The sequence below is a fragment of the Phalacrocorax aristotelis genome, chromosome 5 (assembly GCF_949628215.1).
Source record: "Phalacrocorax aristotelis chromosome 5, bGulAri2.1, whole genome shotgun sequence".
In the NCBI taxonomy this organism is placed as follows: Eukaryota; Metazoa; Chordata; class Aves; order Suliformes; family Phalacrocoracidae; genus Phalacrocorax; species Phalacrocorax aristotelis.
In genome coordinates this window covers 14099549-14113756 of record NC_134280.1, presented here as the reverse complement: position 1 = coordinate 14113756, position 14208 = coordinate 14099549, and the positions used below count along the sequence as shown (strand labels likewise).

General features: G+C 46.2%; 1 protein-coding gene across 6 annotated transcripts in view; it reads left to right on the top strand.

Moving 5' to 3' along the window:
• GLI2 (GLI family zinc finger 2) overlaps positions 1–14208 on the top strand; it is a 205431-nt gene that overhangs the window by 173126 nt on the left and 18097 nt on the right. For 5 of the 6 annotated variants that reach the window (XM_075093059.1, XM_075093064.1, XM_075093063.1 and 2 more), the window contains 5 exons: positions 1580–1781; positions 4110–4323; positions 5936–6049; positions 9499–9630; positions 13260–13409. In XM_075093059.1, the coding sequence (XP_074949160.1) occupies positions 1580–1781; positions 4110–4323; positions 5936–6049; positions 9499–9630; positions 13260–13409 (812 nt within the window). The remainder of the gene's footprint in view (positions 1–1579; positions 1782–4109; positions 4324–5935; positions 6050–9498; positions 9631–13259; positions 13410–14208) is intronic. The other variant, XM_075093060.1, reaches the window with a different exon arrangement.

Here is a 14208-nt window from a genome sequence, read left to right as displayed (position 1 = left end):
CTGTTGAAGCTTCTTAGGTATAGGACAAACATCACAAGCATGCTTGGTTCAAGTACCAACTTAGCCTTGGACTTCCAGGGGCACCTTGGGCAAGTCATATATCTTGTGCAATGAGGGTCATTGTGGGTAATAAGGGTACAGTGGTACTAAACCCCACCAATTACACAGTACCCAGGCATGGTAATGACAGAGCCACTTAGGTACATGGGTGAGTCATGTGGAGACCAGGAGACTGCAACCCAGCACAAACCAAGGAACTATGTGGTCACACTGGCAGAGTATATGTCACCTCCTTGTGCATCCCATTCACCCTCTCACATACCAGCACCATCGTCAGTACGAAAAGTTTATGCTCTTGCAAAGTGTTGGGCTTGTAATATGTAACCAAAATCAGTCCCTCCAATCAAATATAGCTCATATTGCCTCTCTGGGCATTATTCTGGGCACTGTAGTATTCACAGTGTTTAGTAGGGTATATGCACAGCAAGCTTTCTGGGGAGACTGCCACTCGAAAAGCCAAGTAGTAATACAGTACTGCACTCATCAAGGGAAGGAGCTGGAGAAGCTGAGCCCTCCTGCCCCTCGGGGTGGATGATGGGGGTTACCAGCTGGACCCCATGGCTGAGTGACGTATCATACCCTCAGAAATTTAAAAAAAAAAAAAATAGGTGACCTAAACACTGCGCTCATTTCTTTGGAGGGATGAGCCATTCTGGGCTTGGGAAGGCTTTGGATCTGGTACCCTGGTATCAGGGAGTGCTGTGATATCGCCCATTCCCAGCTCCATCCATGCTACACACAGTTTGCAGGTGGGTCAGGCCTGGGCAGAGTTTCCTCTGGATGAAGTCAGTCGTTCCAGTTAGCAGTGCTGAAACACTGGGGGAGGCCAAATTCATACAGTAGTAACTCGCCGTGTATTGCAGATCCACAAATGGGACTGGCAGGGCTGGAAATGACTTCATGCCCGAATGATTGACAATTGCTAATAGGGTCCAGGCACTGGCAGGTCCCTTCGGAGGGGGAGAGCTTGAACTTTGTGCCTGAGCTGCCAAATTGGTTTTCTTAAAACTCTTAATTTACTTTCGGGGCTCCTGGAGCCTCGCCTCCTTCGTTAATTGGATGGTCAGCATTGTGCTCACACTCATTTGGTTTCTGCTCCCTCTGCACACAAGCACATGCACCATTTCCAAGGGTTGCCCTGGCTCTGACATACAGCTCTTCTGGCCCGCTTCTCCTGCCACTGAGTCAACGGGGACAGTTACGCTCATGAAAACCTTGCGGGGCCTTTTCCCTTTTAATTTTAAGTTAATTTAATGCCAATAAAAGGGGACGATGGATAGGCTTCTGTTTATCCCCTGAGGAGGGTGAAGCAAGCAGGCATTTGCAGTGTTGCCTGACCATGTCACTCAGCACCCAGCAGAGAGGAAACCTCCCGTCAAAGCGTAGCTGGTCCCTGCACTGCTCCCAGCTCCTGAACATCCCACAGCAGTCACGAGTGCAGCAGGTCTCAGCACCTCCCACCCCACTACAGGAAGGGACCAGCCTGCTGGTTTTGTCTGACAGTCTCTCTTTCCTACAGTGTCCCGGTTTTCAAGCCCACGGGTGACTCCGAGACTAAGCCGAAAACGAGCCCTTTCTATTTCTCCACTGTCTGATGCCAGCATTGATCTCCAGACGATGATCCGGACCTCCCCAAACTCTCTCGTGGCATATATCAACAACTCCAGAAGCAGTTCAGCAGCAAGTGGCTCCTATGGCCATTTATCTGCTGGAACAATCAGGTAAAGCTCTGGGACTGGCTCCATTCGACTGTGTAACCATCCCCCTTTGGGGTGATCCTCTGGCAAGGGAGACCTTCCCTTCCTCGCAACCTCTGCTTCTGTGCATTGGGACTGTGTAGTGTATTAAATGAAAGTCTCCATCTGGTTTTGCATGTGGAAAGGTGCTTTGTGGCATATGGGGCCAGGGGGGTTGCTGGATTGAGATTATCGGTTACCAGATTTACAGTAATTACAGTACGATCATGCCTCCCTGCAAGCAGAAATGGAGAATAAATTAGTCTAAAAAATGCTTATTATGAGCTGTTGGACTGATTAAGAAACCCTTTGATTTAAGAGATCACCCCAAAGTAGTCTCCAAATTATTGGTCCCCATCCTTAAAAAAAAATTGTTGCCTGGGCAGATTTAAGAGCCTAATTCTAAAAACATATTTAAAACAAATCTAAGCCCTTGAGTAAAGTTTTGCTCAAAGCTTAATTAAAAAGCACTTATACTAGGCGGTTCACTGTTGTTAATTCCTGCTGTGATTGCTTCACCCACGTTTCACAATATTATTATTCCTTTTATTACTTAACTGTTAAAAATATTAGTTTTAATTAACACTGATGTTGCAAAGCAAGGGTTTTTAAAGATCATGCACTCCTAAAATTTGTAGGGGAAAACAGACACAGTGCCATTAGTAATAGTAAAATTAATTTTATCAGTTACTTTATCTGGCAGCATCATTTAGAAATTGACTATAGAACCAAACATAATGCTAACTTAAACAAATAGCAACTCCTTGTCTGTTAATTGTATTTTTCTAGTCTTGTCACCTGTTGTCTTTAACTGGGCGTACCTGTAGCATCTCATTTCATGCCCAGATTTTAAGCTTTTCAGGGTAGCACCTGGTATTTTTAACAAATCAGTTGAAATGGTCAGTTGTTGGCCTCAGAGGGAATAATCAAATAATAATACTGAATCCAAAACTCTTCTTGGTGTTCTAAAGGGGTATCTTCAATGTCAGGAATTGTAAAATAGGTTACATACATAACAGGATAACTGCCAGCAATTTGCAGTGAAAAGACTTTTTGTTATTATTTTAACAATGTCTTAGAGACAGGAATGAAATCCATTCTCACCCACTCAGACCCAGATCCTAGTAGCACTTCAGAAAGTCGTTTTTGGACTTTGCTGTAACATAACAAAGCTGTGCAGCAGCCTGCCATCACACCTCATTTGCTGCAGTATGTATTTAACTCCCAGAGCTCTTTTACACTGTAGTGATTTTTGCCCTTTATTCTTTTGGTCAAGTTGTCATTAACTGGTTTGGAACAGAAATACTAATTGTATGGTCACCAGAAATAAGTATTCTCTCTAAAAGCAAAATGGGAAATTAAGCATGTTACTAATTGTGGCCCTGCTGTCTGAGCACTCACACCGTGGGCAGTTTTAGTGATGTGAAAGAAAATACCATGAGGGTAAAGGTTCAGGGCAGCCACCCTTTAGAGGTGGCAAATAGTTGATTTTTGGCCTGAAAGTCTATCATTCGTACAGCACTCACATAGAGTAAGGGGATCAGAGCATCTCCCATGCTTCTCCTTTGCCAAGGCGACTCACATCTGGGAGTGAATCCTTTGTTTCCAGAAGCAGCACTCTGGTTTTAATGCTGTTGACTGCTGCATCCTGGCTTGGACCTGTTGCCCGCAGTTAGTGCCCAAGCAGCCAGGAGCTGGTGGTGTTTCTGATCATCACTGACCTAGATTGGAGCTGAACCAGTGACCTACATATGAAGGGTGACATACTTCAGCAGTCCCCTGAGCCAGCTCGCCCCTCACCTGAATACAGAGCAAATTGCATAGTTTTGGGCTATGTTAAATGTATAGTTATTCACCCCTGCTGTGATCTGTGCTAGGCAAGCCAGGTGATGTTGGTTTTCTATATCCAGGGTAGCATAACCCCAAGGTTGCGAGTCTGCAGAATAGGTCTGCTTGGGAAAACCCAGGAGCCTCAAGGGCTGAAAAGCCAGATGTGTCCCAAGTCCCATCCTCTTCTGCACTCCCTGCCAAGGGCTTTGGCTGTTTTTAAACATAGGAAGCAAAGACGTTACAATCAGTCTGATATGTGGGTTGAAATGATTCACAAGTTTGCTGAGGCACACGTAAGATAAATCCTGTAGTTGCAGTAAAGCAGGCTGTTAGGCTTATTGAGACATTGAAGGCATCTAGCTGGGGCATTGCATCTTGTCTCCTGGAGTCTCCAGGAAGCCAGACTTGAATCAGTTGCTAGCCAATGTGATAAATATTGTCTAAAATAACTCCTCATAATTTTTCCTCCTCCTATTGCTGCAGCCCAGCGTTCAGCTTCCCTCACCCCATTAATCCCGTGACATACCAGCAGATCCTGACCCAGCAGAGAGGCCTGAGCTCAGCCTTTGGACACACTCCTCCCCTAATCCAGCCGTCCCCGACCTTCCCCCCGCGGCAGCACATGGCCGTCATCTCTGTCAACCCACCACCAGCACAGATCAGCAGCAACAGCAACTGCATCTCTGACTCCAGCCAGGTATGGACGGCCATCCCAGTTCCCTCCATGCATGGCGCACGGGGAAATGGAGGCATGTTCTCCCTGGGTTAAGTGCTGCCATTCATGGTGGCCTTCATGGGAGTTTTATGCACTCTTTACTCACACTTTCCCTTTATGTTGCTTATTCTTCCTCCTGGGAAAGTGTTTCTGTACTAGTCACAGCCAAATTTTGCGCTCATCTCCCTCCCTTGCACAAACACATAGCTACCTATGCAGGAACCAAAGGCCTTGATCCATCAAAGCAATGAACATGATATGCAGTGTCATTTCAGGCAGCAGATCTCCTTGAACAAGTGTTATGTGCTATTGAAATCAAGGGAATTCAGCACATGCTGGAGTGTTTTGCCAGATAAGCACCCAAGCACTGTGAACTTCATCAGTTCCTTCACCAGTCCCTCTTTTCTTTTTTCTACTGACACGAACCATGCTGATGATCTTAAAACACCTTATTCCTTTCCTCTTCAACAAATAACCGCATCCTACCTAGGACCTCTAGCCATTTTACTTATTGTTCCTTCTTTTTCAGTAGTTTTCCCTCTTGGAGTATCCTTGATGTTGATTTTTACTGTTAAGGTTAAAACCAAGGGCCAGATTTTGACAACTAGGAATGCCATGATGTGTTTGAAATCCCACACCTCAAAGCATCCTTACAAATACCTGTGAGTTCACACAGGCGCATGCATGTGTGCACAAGCCCTCCATATGCGTAGGTTTAGTGAATATGTCTAGCACATTTTTAATAATTTTTCCTTCCCATTTTCATTCCTTGGAAGTTTAAATTGCCGTTGCTTTTCTCCCCAAAGACTTATTTCACCTCATTTCACACCCATTCCAAACTGTTGTTTTAGTTGTATCATACTGAACTTTTCAGACTGGTTTATTGTTTTAGGGTTTCTCATGGCTGTTGCACTGCAAACTCTGTTTGTTATTGAAGGTTATTTGATTGATTAGTTTTGTTTTCTTCTCACAAGCTTGCTACCAAAATAATGTGGTTGGCAGGAGTTATGCCTCTGTTTAATAACTTGCAGGACCGATCTTGAGCAATTAGCAAGACTGTATTTAAAATGTTAATGTTCTGATTTTATGCACATATAATGGGATGTTTTTTCTACTGAAATTGTTCTCATTTTTTAAAAGTTTAGCAAAATATACACATAGCCTTTCGTGAACCCAGCACACTGGAACCCTCACATGAAACCAGAGCCCCCCCCTCCAAGGAATTAATTTTATCAATAAATCATTTCATCACATTAAGAAATAAATTCGTGGCTGGGGGTGGGAATTGCATAAGGTTTTGATGGCTTTGACAGGGACTGGGTTGTTCTGAAATGGAGCAGCAGCAGCAAGACCAAGCTCACTAGTAAGCCTGCAGAAGCTGGCACTATCCTTGCTTCTTCCCTCTCTTCCATCTCTCTGCCTTGCAAAAGACCGCATGGCAGTATGACCAGCAGGCCAATACCCTGTTGTCCCCAGCCACCTCTGAAGTACAGCCTTAACTGATTTTTTAGTTAACTTTTAATGAGGAGGTGGCCTGCAGTCTGTCTCTCATCCCAAACCCTGGTGCCATATCTTGCTTGGTTTTCTTTCCTAGAGCAAGCAGAGCAGCGAGTCAGCCGTGAGCAGTACAGTCAATCCAGTAATTAACAAGCGCAGCAAAGTCAAGACTGAAGTCGAGGGCTTGCCCCCACCATCCCCCACGTCACAGGTAATCTTCTTGGTGTGAGATGTGTTGCAGGACTGAGGCAGCGAGCTGCTGGGTCTCATTGTCTTTGGTAACAATACTCTTGACACCTTTTGCTGCAGCTGGGAGCAAGGCATCAAAGTCTGCCAGGCAGGCAGGTGTCTTTTGGAGCATGAAGCCCAGCAAGGTGCAGGGCAGAGCTGCAGTGACAGAGTGAAGCATTCAGTGTGTGCTTGGGGCTCAGCTTGCTGTTGTTGTGCTTGGAAAATAAAAAATGAGGGAGGGAATATTTCAAGATTCATAACTTTAAAAATGATGTCTGAGTTTTCTGTGCTGCAAAGCAAGCAGCATTAGTGTCTCAGACCAAACATAGATTATGAGGGAATCTTGCATGTAGGTCGAAAGCTTGCAAAAAAAGGACGACTTCTTGATTCAACAAGGAATCGCTCCTAGAAACATTCTTTACTCTGGTGACACAACATTTGACACCAAGAAGGGCCCAAAGGCCTTTGCTTTCTTTCCAGAGCTCTGTGATTGCAAACTGTTTAATGGCTGACAGTATCCATCTGACCGTCCTTTATCACAACTGTAAACTATCAGGAGTGCTCTGGGCACTTCATTTTCATGAAATATTGGGCTGTGTTATTGTCAAGTGAATGGAAGAGTTGATGACAAATTTCTCCTTCTGCCCTGGTTCAGGAGCAGGTCTCAGCATGATGCATGGGGACAGCAACGTGTGCAGTCATCAGGGGGCTGGTAAAATTGATGAAGATAGCATATCAGGGAAAGATAAACATGCTGTAGTCAGCACGATTAGGGCAAAGAGGCACCTCTCTGGAGCTTTGAGTTTAGGAGTGCATCTACACACTGCTGCAAAACCACATGCCCCGAGAAACCAATCTGGCCAGCACCCAGGCTAATAGAGCCACGTGTTTATTTCTTGCAGCAAATGAAAAAAAAGATCTGAAAGCCATCATCTGCTTTCTCAAGCATCTGTAGCAGAGGAGCTGTGGCACAGAGAGCTGCTCACTTGACGGCTGTCATCCTCTGTTCTCTGCTCCAATTCGAAGAGGTGTGCACCCAACAGCAGGGAGTGCTTGGGTAGCATTAGCCTGGCTCAACCTGCAGCCCTGCCCCAGTTTCATCCACTGAGCCTTATGTGAAATAAGCACTGAAAGAAGGGGGAGAATCATTTAAAGTGGCACAAGGAGGCTTGATTAGAATAGCAAGGTGAAATTAAGAGAAGGAAAATGCGCACTGGTTGTCTAATAGTTCCTAATGAGGAGACCTGTGAAATAATACCCCAAGGGATACATAGGCTTCACGTCTTGCAGCATTTCAGTATTGTCTGGGAAATTACTGGAAAGTACCTTGTCTTTAAAGGACAGCCCATTCTTGGCAAGGAGAATAGGTTAAAAGGTGGAATGTATTGGGTGTCTCCTCTTCAGTTGGTCTAAGCGACAGTAACTTGTTAAACTTGGGGGTTCCTGTTCTGCAGGAGACTGTGCTGAAAAGTTGAGTTGCAGTCAGTTAATTACTGACTGATACATTTTTGCAGAGTATGAAGCTCAGCCATCCCAAAAAAAGCATGCATATGTGTGTTTTGTTTTGGAAATGCTGTTCTGGAAAAGCCTCATGTGAGTTGTGGTCTGGGTGTTTAAAATCCTTGGCCAGACAGTATCTCCTATGATGGCTTACACTATGAGAAATGCAATCCAGACAAGATCTGTGGGACACAGTAGAGTACCAGGCATGAAGGGACCTGAGTTACCGTGCTTTTATGACACCACAATAGCTCCAGTACACATTCAGTTTGACGTTGAATGAAACAAGTCAATCCTCTTCAACAAATTAAAATGGTTTCTATTCCATTTTCCAACAGAAAGTATAAAAATTATGGCAAAATAAGATTTTTGGTAGAAAATTTCATTTTTCTAGAGACCACAGTTTGCATGGAGAGAAATGTTTCAACAAAAAATAATGCTCACAGCTCAACCAAACAGAAATTGCAGGAAAAAGAAGCCTCTGTTTGAACTTTCTCAGACTATTGCTCTGGGCTCTGATATAGTTTGAGTTTGAATCTCCAGAAGTCTTTCTGTATATTAATGCAGTTTTCTCTCCTAAAAGCCACCTTACTTTTTTTTTTCTTTAATTTAGAGCTAATTAAAACAAATCTCTTCTTCTTCATATCTAAACTTTTGAATTGAAAAGTCACAGCTGGCATGTAAGTCATGAGCTCGTTAATGAAAATTGTTGAACTTCCATACAGTACATCTCACTTCCAAGCCATATAATGACATTCAGTCATTAATCGTTGCAGCCCTTCAGTAGGCATTGGGAAGGTATTGGTGGGAAGAAGATGGCAGACAGATAGATCCATTTGGACAGGTCAGAGGCAGTTTGAGATGGGTCTGGTGGTGTCTACACACTTATGGGGCCAGCTGGAGCATCAGATCATGAAGAACAGCATCTGATGTGGTCAGTCACCCCAGACACTCCTGTCTAAAGCTGCCCTTGAGGAGGGATGCTCTGAACTGGGCAGTAGTAGTAATTAGGAGGAAAGGGAATGAAGAGGGTCAAAACCTACAGGGTGTTGTATTGCTAAATTCCCAAGCCAATATTGGCTGTTGATTGCCTTGTCTGTAGTACAAGTGTCTGACACACACAGAGGTGACAGTTGGCCTTACCTCTGGATTGTACTAATTATGTTGTATGTTACACTATTGTGTAGGTGTCAAAGCTATAATCCTCATAGCAGCCATAAAAAAACCTTTTGTGCTTCATTTAGCACTGAGGAGCTGGCTAGACAGAGAAGTTAAGGACAGAGCTCACAGCATGCCCAGCATTAAACTAACTCATTTATGAGTCCAGAGCCCCTGGAGTTCTGCTTTGCAACCCGCTCGTCATGGGGCCTTGCTTAAGCTTCAAAAATTTGCTAATCTCAGAGGAGTGCTTTTGGGGGCTCACCACTTTGTCCCTGTGGAGCACCCTGCATGCATATATCTTTTGTAAGGGTTAGGCATCATTTTCTCATCTACTCAAAGACGCAGAAAACAGGAACCCTCCCTCCCCAACACATGTCAGGTTAGTGTGGTAACCACTAGGCTCTGACTGCTCTGTGGTTTCTTCATGGTCATATTTCCCCACTCCCCACAGATCACTTTTGCTCCAGCAAATAATGAAACAAAGGTCAAAAGCCATCTTTTTCCTTTCTCCAGCCTTTCCTGGGACTGCCTGGCTAGAGCCAGCCACTGCTGCAAATGTGGCTTCAGGGTGTGTCCCATCTTGTCATTAACTCTGATCCATTTCTAACAAAGCTCTGTAACTCATTATTTCACAGTAATCAAGGATGTTATGTTGCCACAATGAGCACGGTTTTGTGATCTGTTGATACCTGCCCTGTAATCTATGAGTGACGGAGGAATTCAGATGAAAGAAGTTCACCCTATACAATGCACCATTGTGTGTTGCAGGAGCATCTGACAGACCTGAAAGAAGATCTAGATAAGGATGAATGTAAACAGGAGCCTGAGGTTATTTATGAGACGAACTGTCACTGGGAAGGGTGCACAAAGGAATATGACACTCAAGAGCAGCTCGTCCATGTGAGTAATGGTTGGGAGGAAACCCCAGTGATAAATTTGGGTTTCTCTGCACTTGTCCTCATTTTTTATCACTAGCTACTGTACAGCAGAGCTCACTCTGGGAGCTACTAAAGGTGCAAATCAGAGATACGGTGTGTAAACACTGCCAAAGCAGGTCGCTGCTCCCTGAGGAGTTTAGCTGCAAGAAGCCTCTCATAGATTATTTGATGTTGCTCTTTTCTCAGCTGCTGAGGCTGCAGTTTCAGTCCCCCTTGTGCATGACCCAATGACAGAAGGCTCCTTGCAGAGGACCTGGTCAGAAAATTGGGAAGGGGGCTAAGCCCTTCCCTCTTCCCTGGCTGTATTCACTGAGGCTCCCCATGGTCTTACACCAGCTATGGGACAGGGATCATCCATACTGTCCTCAGTCCTTGTCCAGGCCATGAAAGCCTTTTATGCTGCTGTGGCAAGAACTGTGGGGCTGTATTGCTTAGGAGGTATTGACCGGCTCAGTTTCTCCTTCCCACAGAAAAATAGAGCACTTCCAGAGTTTGGAGACATGCTCCAATATCTCCATCAGGGCCTGAAATAAAGAAAGTGGGTTGATTTTTTAAAAATTGGGAAATAGGGCTTCCGTAATCACAGTGATGTCCCCAAACCAGTGTCAAAACTGCTCTCTGAAGGATCCCCAAACCAAGTCATTAATCAGATTTTCAGTTCTAATTAATTCCAAGAACCTTTTGTGTGCTTTACTTCACCTGGGAATGCACAGTTTGGTTTCCTCTTGCTTCTGGGGTCAACAAATCCCTCAAACTCAGAACAAGTCCCTGCAAAATCAGACTGAGCCCCATCCTGCCCTCAGCCTAGCACCCTCCCAGTCCTCATTTTGGATCTGTGGTGTGAGCCCCATTTGTTTGAAGCCAGCCTAGAGCTGCTGGGAATTCACCAGCCCTAGCAACCCTGCTGCTTGCAGTAAATTTTGGGTTGAGCAAATTTTGTGACAGGAGCCACTACCTTCTCCTTTCCTTTCAGTCTTTTGCTGCTTGCCCCAGGCTGGCTCCAAGCCTGCCAGGAGCCACCCAAGTGCAATTCACATGTAGCCCTCTTTCTGAGGGCTTCTGTCTGCTTTCATCCTTTTTTATATATCTTCATTTTAGTCATGTTTAGATGCCACCAAGTAGGCATCAGTCTGTTTCCCCAAGCTCTGCACACAAATATTACCTTAGCCCAGAGGGACCATACTGTAAATTATAATTTTGGGCATGTGCTCTTCTTCCATCTAAGGCTAGCACCTGCCAGAAGTCACTTGTTTAGTGCAACAAGTCCTTGAGTAAAGGCAGATTTGGAAATGGTTTTCAGGGCCAAATGAGTGATAAGATGCTTAATGAGTTCCACATTGCATGACACAGGGTGTTGCTTTTCTGGGTTAAACCACAGCAGCCCTTTCGGATAGGCTGGGCTCACATTTGCCCAGCAGTATTTGTGTGTTTCCCTCTCAGACATAAGAAAAACTCTTTATGCCCATAGCAAAGTGCAGGGCAGATCGAGGCAGCTCAGCACAATTTATTTCCAGAGAAAACCCAAAGAAAAATATTTGACGGAATGTCCAAGATTTTCCTAAATTTGGAAGGTTATAAAAATGGAGACTTTTGTACTATGATTACTAACAACATAGGGTTGTGGATTTGGGATGCCCAAAATACACATGCAAATGAAATACAGATGTTGTGGGCCAACTTCTGAGAAGGTGTCATCCCACTGTGCATGGAAAAACTCTAGTTTGTGTGCAAAGTACTTGGGTGTGCAGGGTCTGTTCTCCACACAGAGTGGGTAATAAGCTTGTGGGAGAAGTGCATGTCAACAGGGAGCAGCAGGAGTGGGGACATATTTTTTGCAAGCACCATTACTGCTCCGAACCTCAAGGTCACACAGTTAGAGAGAAGCCCAAGCAAAACCTGCAGCCAGGTGGGGATTTGATTGGGGCTATTGAGCCATAGCTGAAGTACAGTAAGTTGTGCAAGTGCTCCGCCACCATGTGATGGGAAGAAGATGTTGCCCAGACAGTGAGTTACCAAGCCTGAAGGGGGACTAGAGTCCCCCTCCCATAAATGTGTCTTCCTCTGTCCCAAGCAGGACCAAATGGGTGAGCACCCCCCCAATCCCAGCACTGCTGTGCACACTCTTGGTTGCAAGTCAGATTCCCACACAAACAAACAGAGCCAGGAGACTTATCTTCCAAGTCTGCTCTGGACATGGTTTAGCATGCCTATGGGTCTCCTGGGGGGTTCACCAAATTTCCACCTTCTCAGGCTAAAATCTCACGCCAATGCCATGTTATAAACCAGAACCATAGGTCAGCTGAGCTCCAAAGCTACCCAAAACCTCTCTCAAACCCAGCCTCCCCTGAACCTCCTGACATGCAGCTTTGGCTTTCAGTGTTTACCTGTAATGCCTGAGGGACCAGATGAGCTTCACACACCTCCTCTTGCCCCTGGGTAGACCTGGTGCCTCAAGCAGCAGGTATCTGTCCCCATGATGGGGCTGCAGCACAAAAAATACCAGGGTTGGATCCAGGTGGGACTACAAAAGCCGATGACTCTGTTTTAACAAGTTTTTATGTCCTTGTGCTGCCCCACCACCCGGAGAAACTCTCATCCCAAGCCACAACATATGTGCCTGGCCTTGGTTAGGGGGATGAAGGCGGGGACTGGAAAAAAATCTTAGTGCAAAAAAACAAAACCCAAACCCAGAGTGGTTTATTTTAGGGTTTCCTGTCAGTGAATGTCTGCTAAAAACACAGGAGCAAGGACAGGCATTATTTTTGGCAGCAAGACCCCATTCAGAGACACAAGGTTGCTCAGGAACAGTGCTGCTGACTGGCTGGTCTCCGGCTCTGTTTATTTTCGGCAGGGCTTCATCTGCCCCTCATATTCCTCCCAGGGTGGACGAAGGCACCATTCTGAGTCTGGCTTTTCAACACCCCAATGCAGGATTTTACAGACCTGAGTAATTAGCAGTAATTGAGGCCACAGAGCTTTCCTTGGTGCATAGCTTACAGATGCTGTCATTTCCTGCCAGCCGCCAGCACTGGACAGCAGGTGGATGTCTTAGGGACAGCGTATGGGCTGGCGCTCAAGCAGGCTTCGAATGATAAAATCATAGAATCATTTAGGTTGGAAAAGACATTTAAGATCATTGGGTGCAAATGAGGCTTGTCTCCTCCTCTCCCCCATCCTCCAGCAGCACCCCAGGAAAGGGTCCCAGCTGTGTAAATGTGGCACAGGAGGGTTTGGCACAGACAAAAATTACTCTCTCTCTCTCCCCAACAGAGGCATCAGGCAGCCTGGGAGACACTGAGAGGGGACCTCGCTCCCTGACACCATGGTCCTCATTGCTTTTGCAAACCTCCTTTTGTTTGGGCTTTGAGCCCAACACCCAGTGTGCTGGGTGCTGTGCACCTTCTCCTGCAGGACGCACCAGACTGCAGAGCTGGCTCCCATGTCCCTGGTGTTATCTGTGCACCTGGGACCCAGGTGCAATTCCTGACTGCAAGCACTGGAAAGGGAATAGCTGGCTTTCGGAGCACCGTGGGTACTTTGCTGGCATCAGCTCTTCCAGGAGTGACCTGCTTCTCCCTTCTCTCCTACCAGCACATCAACAATGACCACATCCACGGCGAGAAGAAGGAGTTTGTCTGCCGCTGGCAGGACTGCACGCGGGAGCAGAAGCCCTTCAAGGCTCAGTACATGTTGGTGGTGCACATGCGAAGGCACACTGGAGAGAAGCCACATAAGTGCACGGTGAGCTGGCAGGGACACAGGGTGCATCTCAGCTTGGCAAGTGGGACAGTGGACTTTGGTGGTCACACAAATGTGTGTGCAGACACAGGCATGGCTTCAAGCAAGGCTCTCCCAGGGTACCTGCCAGCACCCAGCTCAGGGCCGGTCCATTCCTTTGTGTCCAGGTTATAGCTATTTGCATGTTATGCCCTGGGGAAAGGGCAAGTGGTCAAAGAGGGTGCAGAAGGTATTCGTGGGCAAACTGCATTTCTTTGGGGAAATGGGTTCAGCTCTACCACAGAGTTCCAGAATTATTCTGGACGAGCCACTTAAGATAGAAAACCAGCCAATTTAGTTGCTTATATCCAAGGAAATCCAGTAACCCCACACTGTGGGGAACCAGCTAACACTGGTCATGTCTAACTCAGCATCACACAGTACTGCTGCTGGCGCTGCAAGTTTTCCTCACCCATGTACCCAAGTGTGCACACAGATCTCCTTCCAGCCTGGGGTGCTGGACCGACACCTCCTGACTCTGCTCTCTTAATTCAGAGGTGAGATAAAACCCTGGGTGCTTAAACCCCAAGAAGAGCTCAGTCCCCACACCTTCTGCATGCAAGCAGCACTGTGCCTAGTGTTGAACACTGCCTGAGGAAGAGCATGGGGTGCTATTTTGTGTCTCAGCCCTGTGGGTACAGACTCCTCTAGCACATGGGAGAGCTGGGCTCACCTCCTCAACCTCAAGATATTAAATCCCACGGAATGTCCCACCACACCACTGGCTGACATGGGGCAGCCAAGGATGGGGGCCACAAAGGGT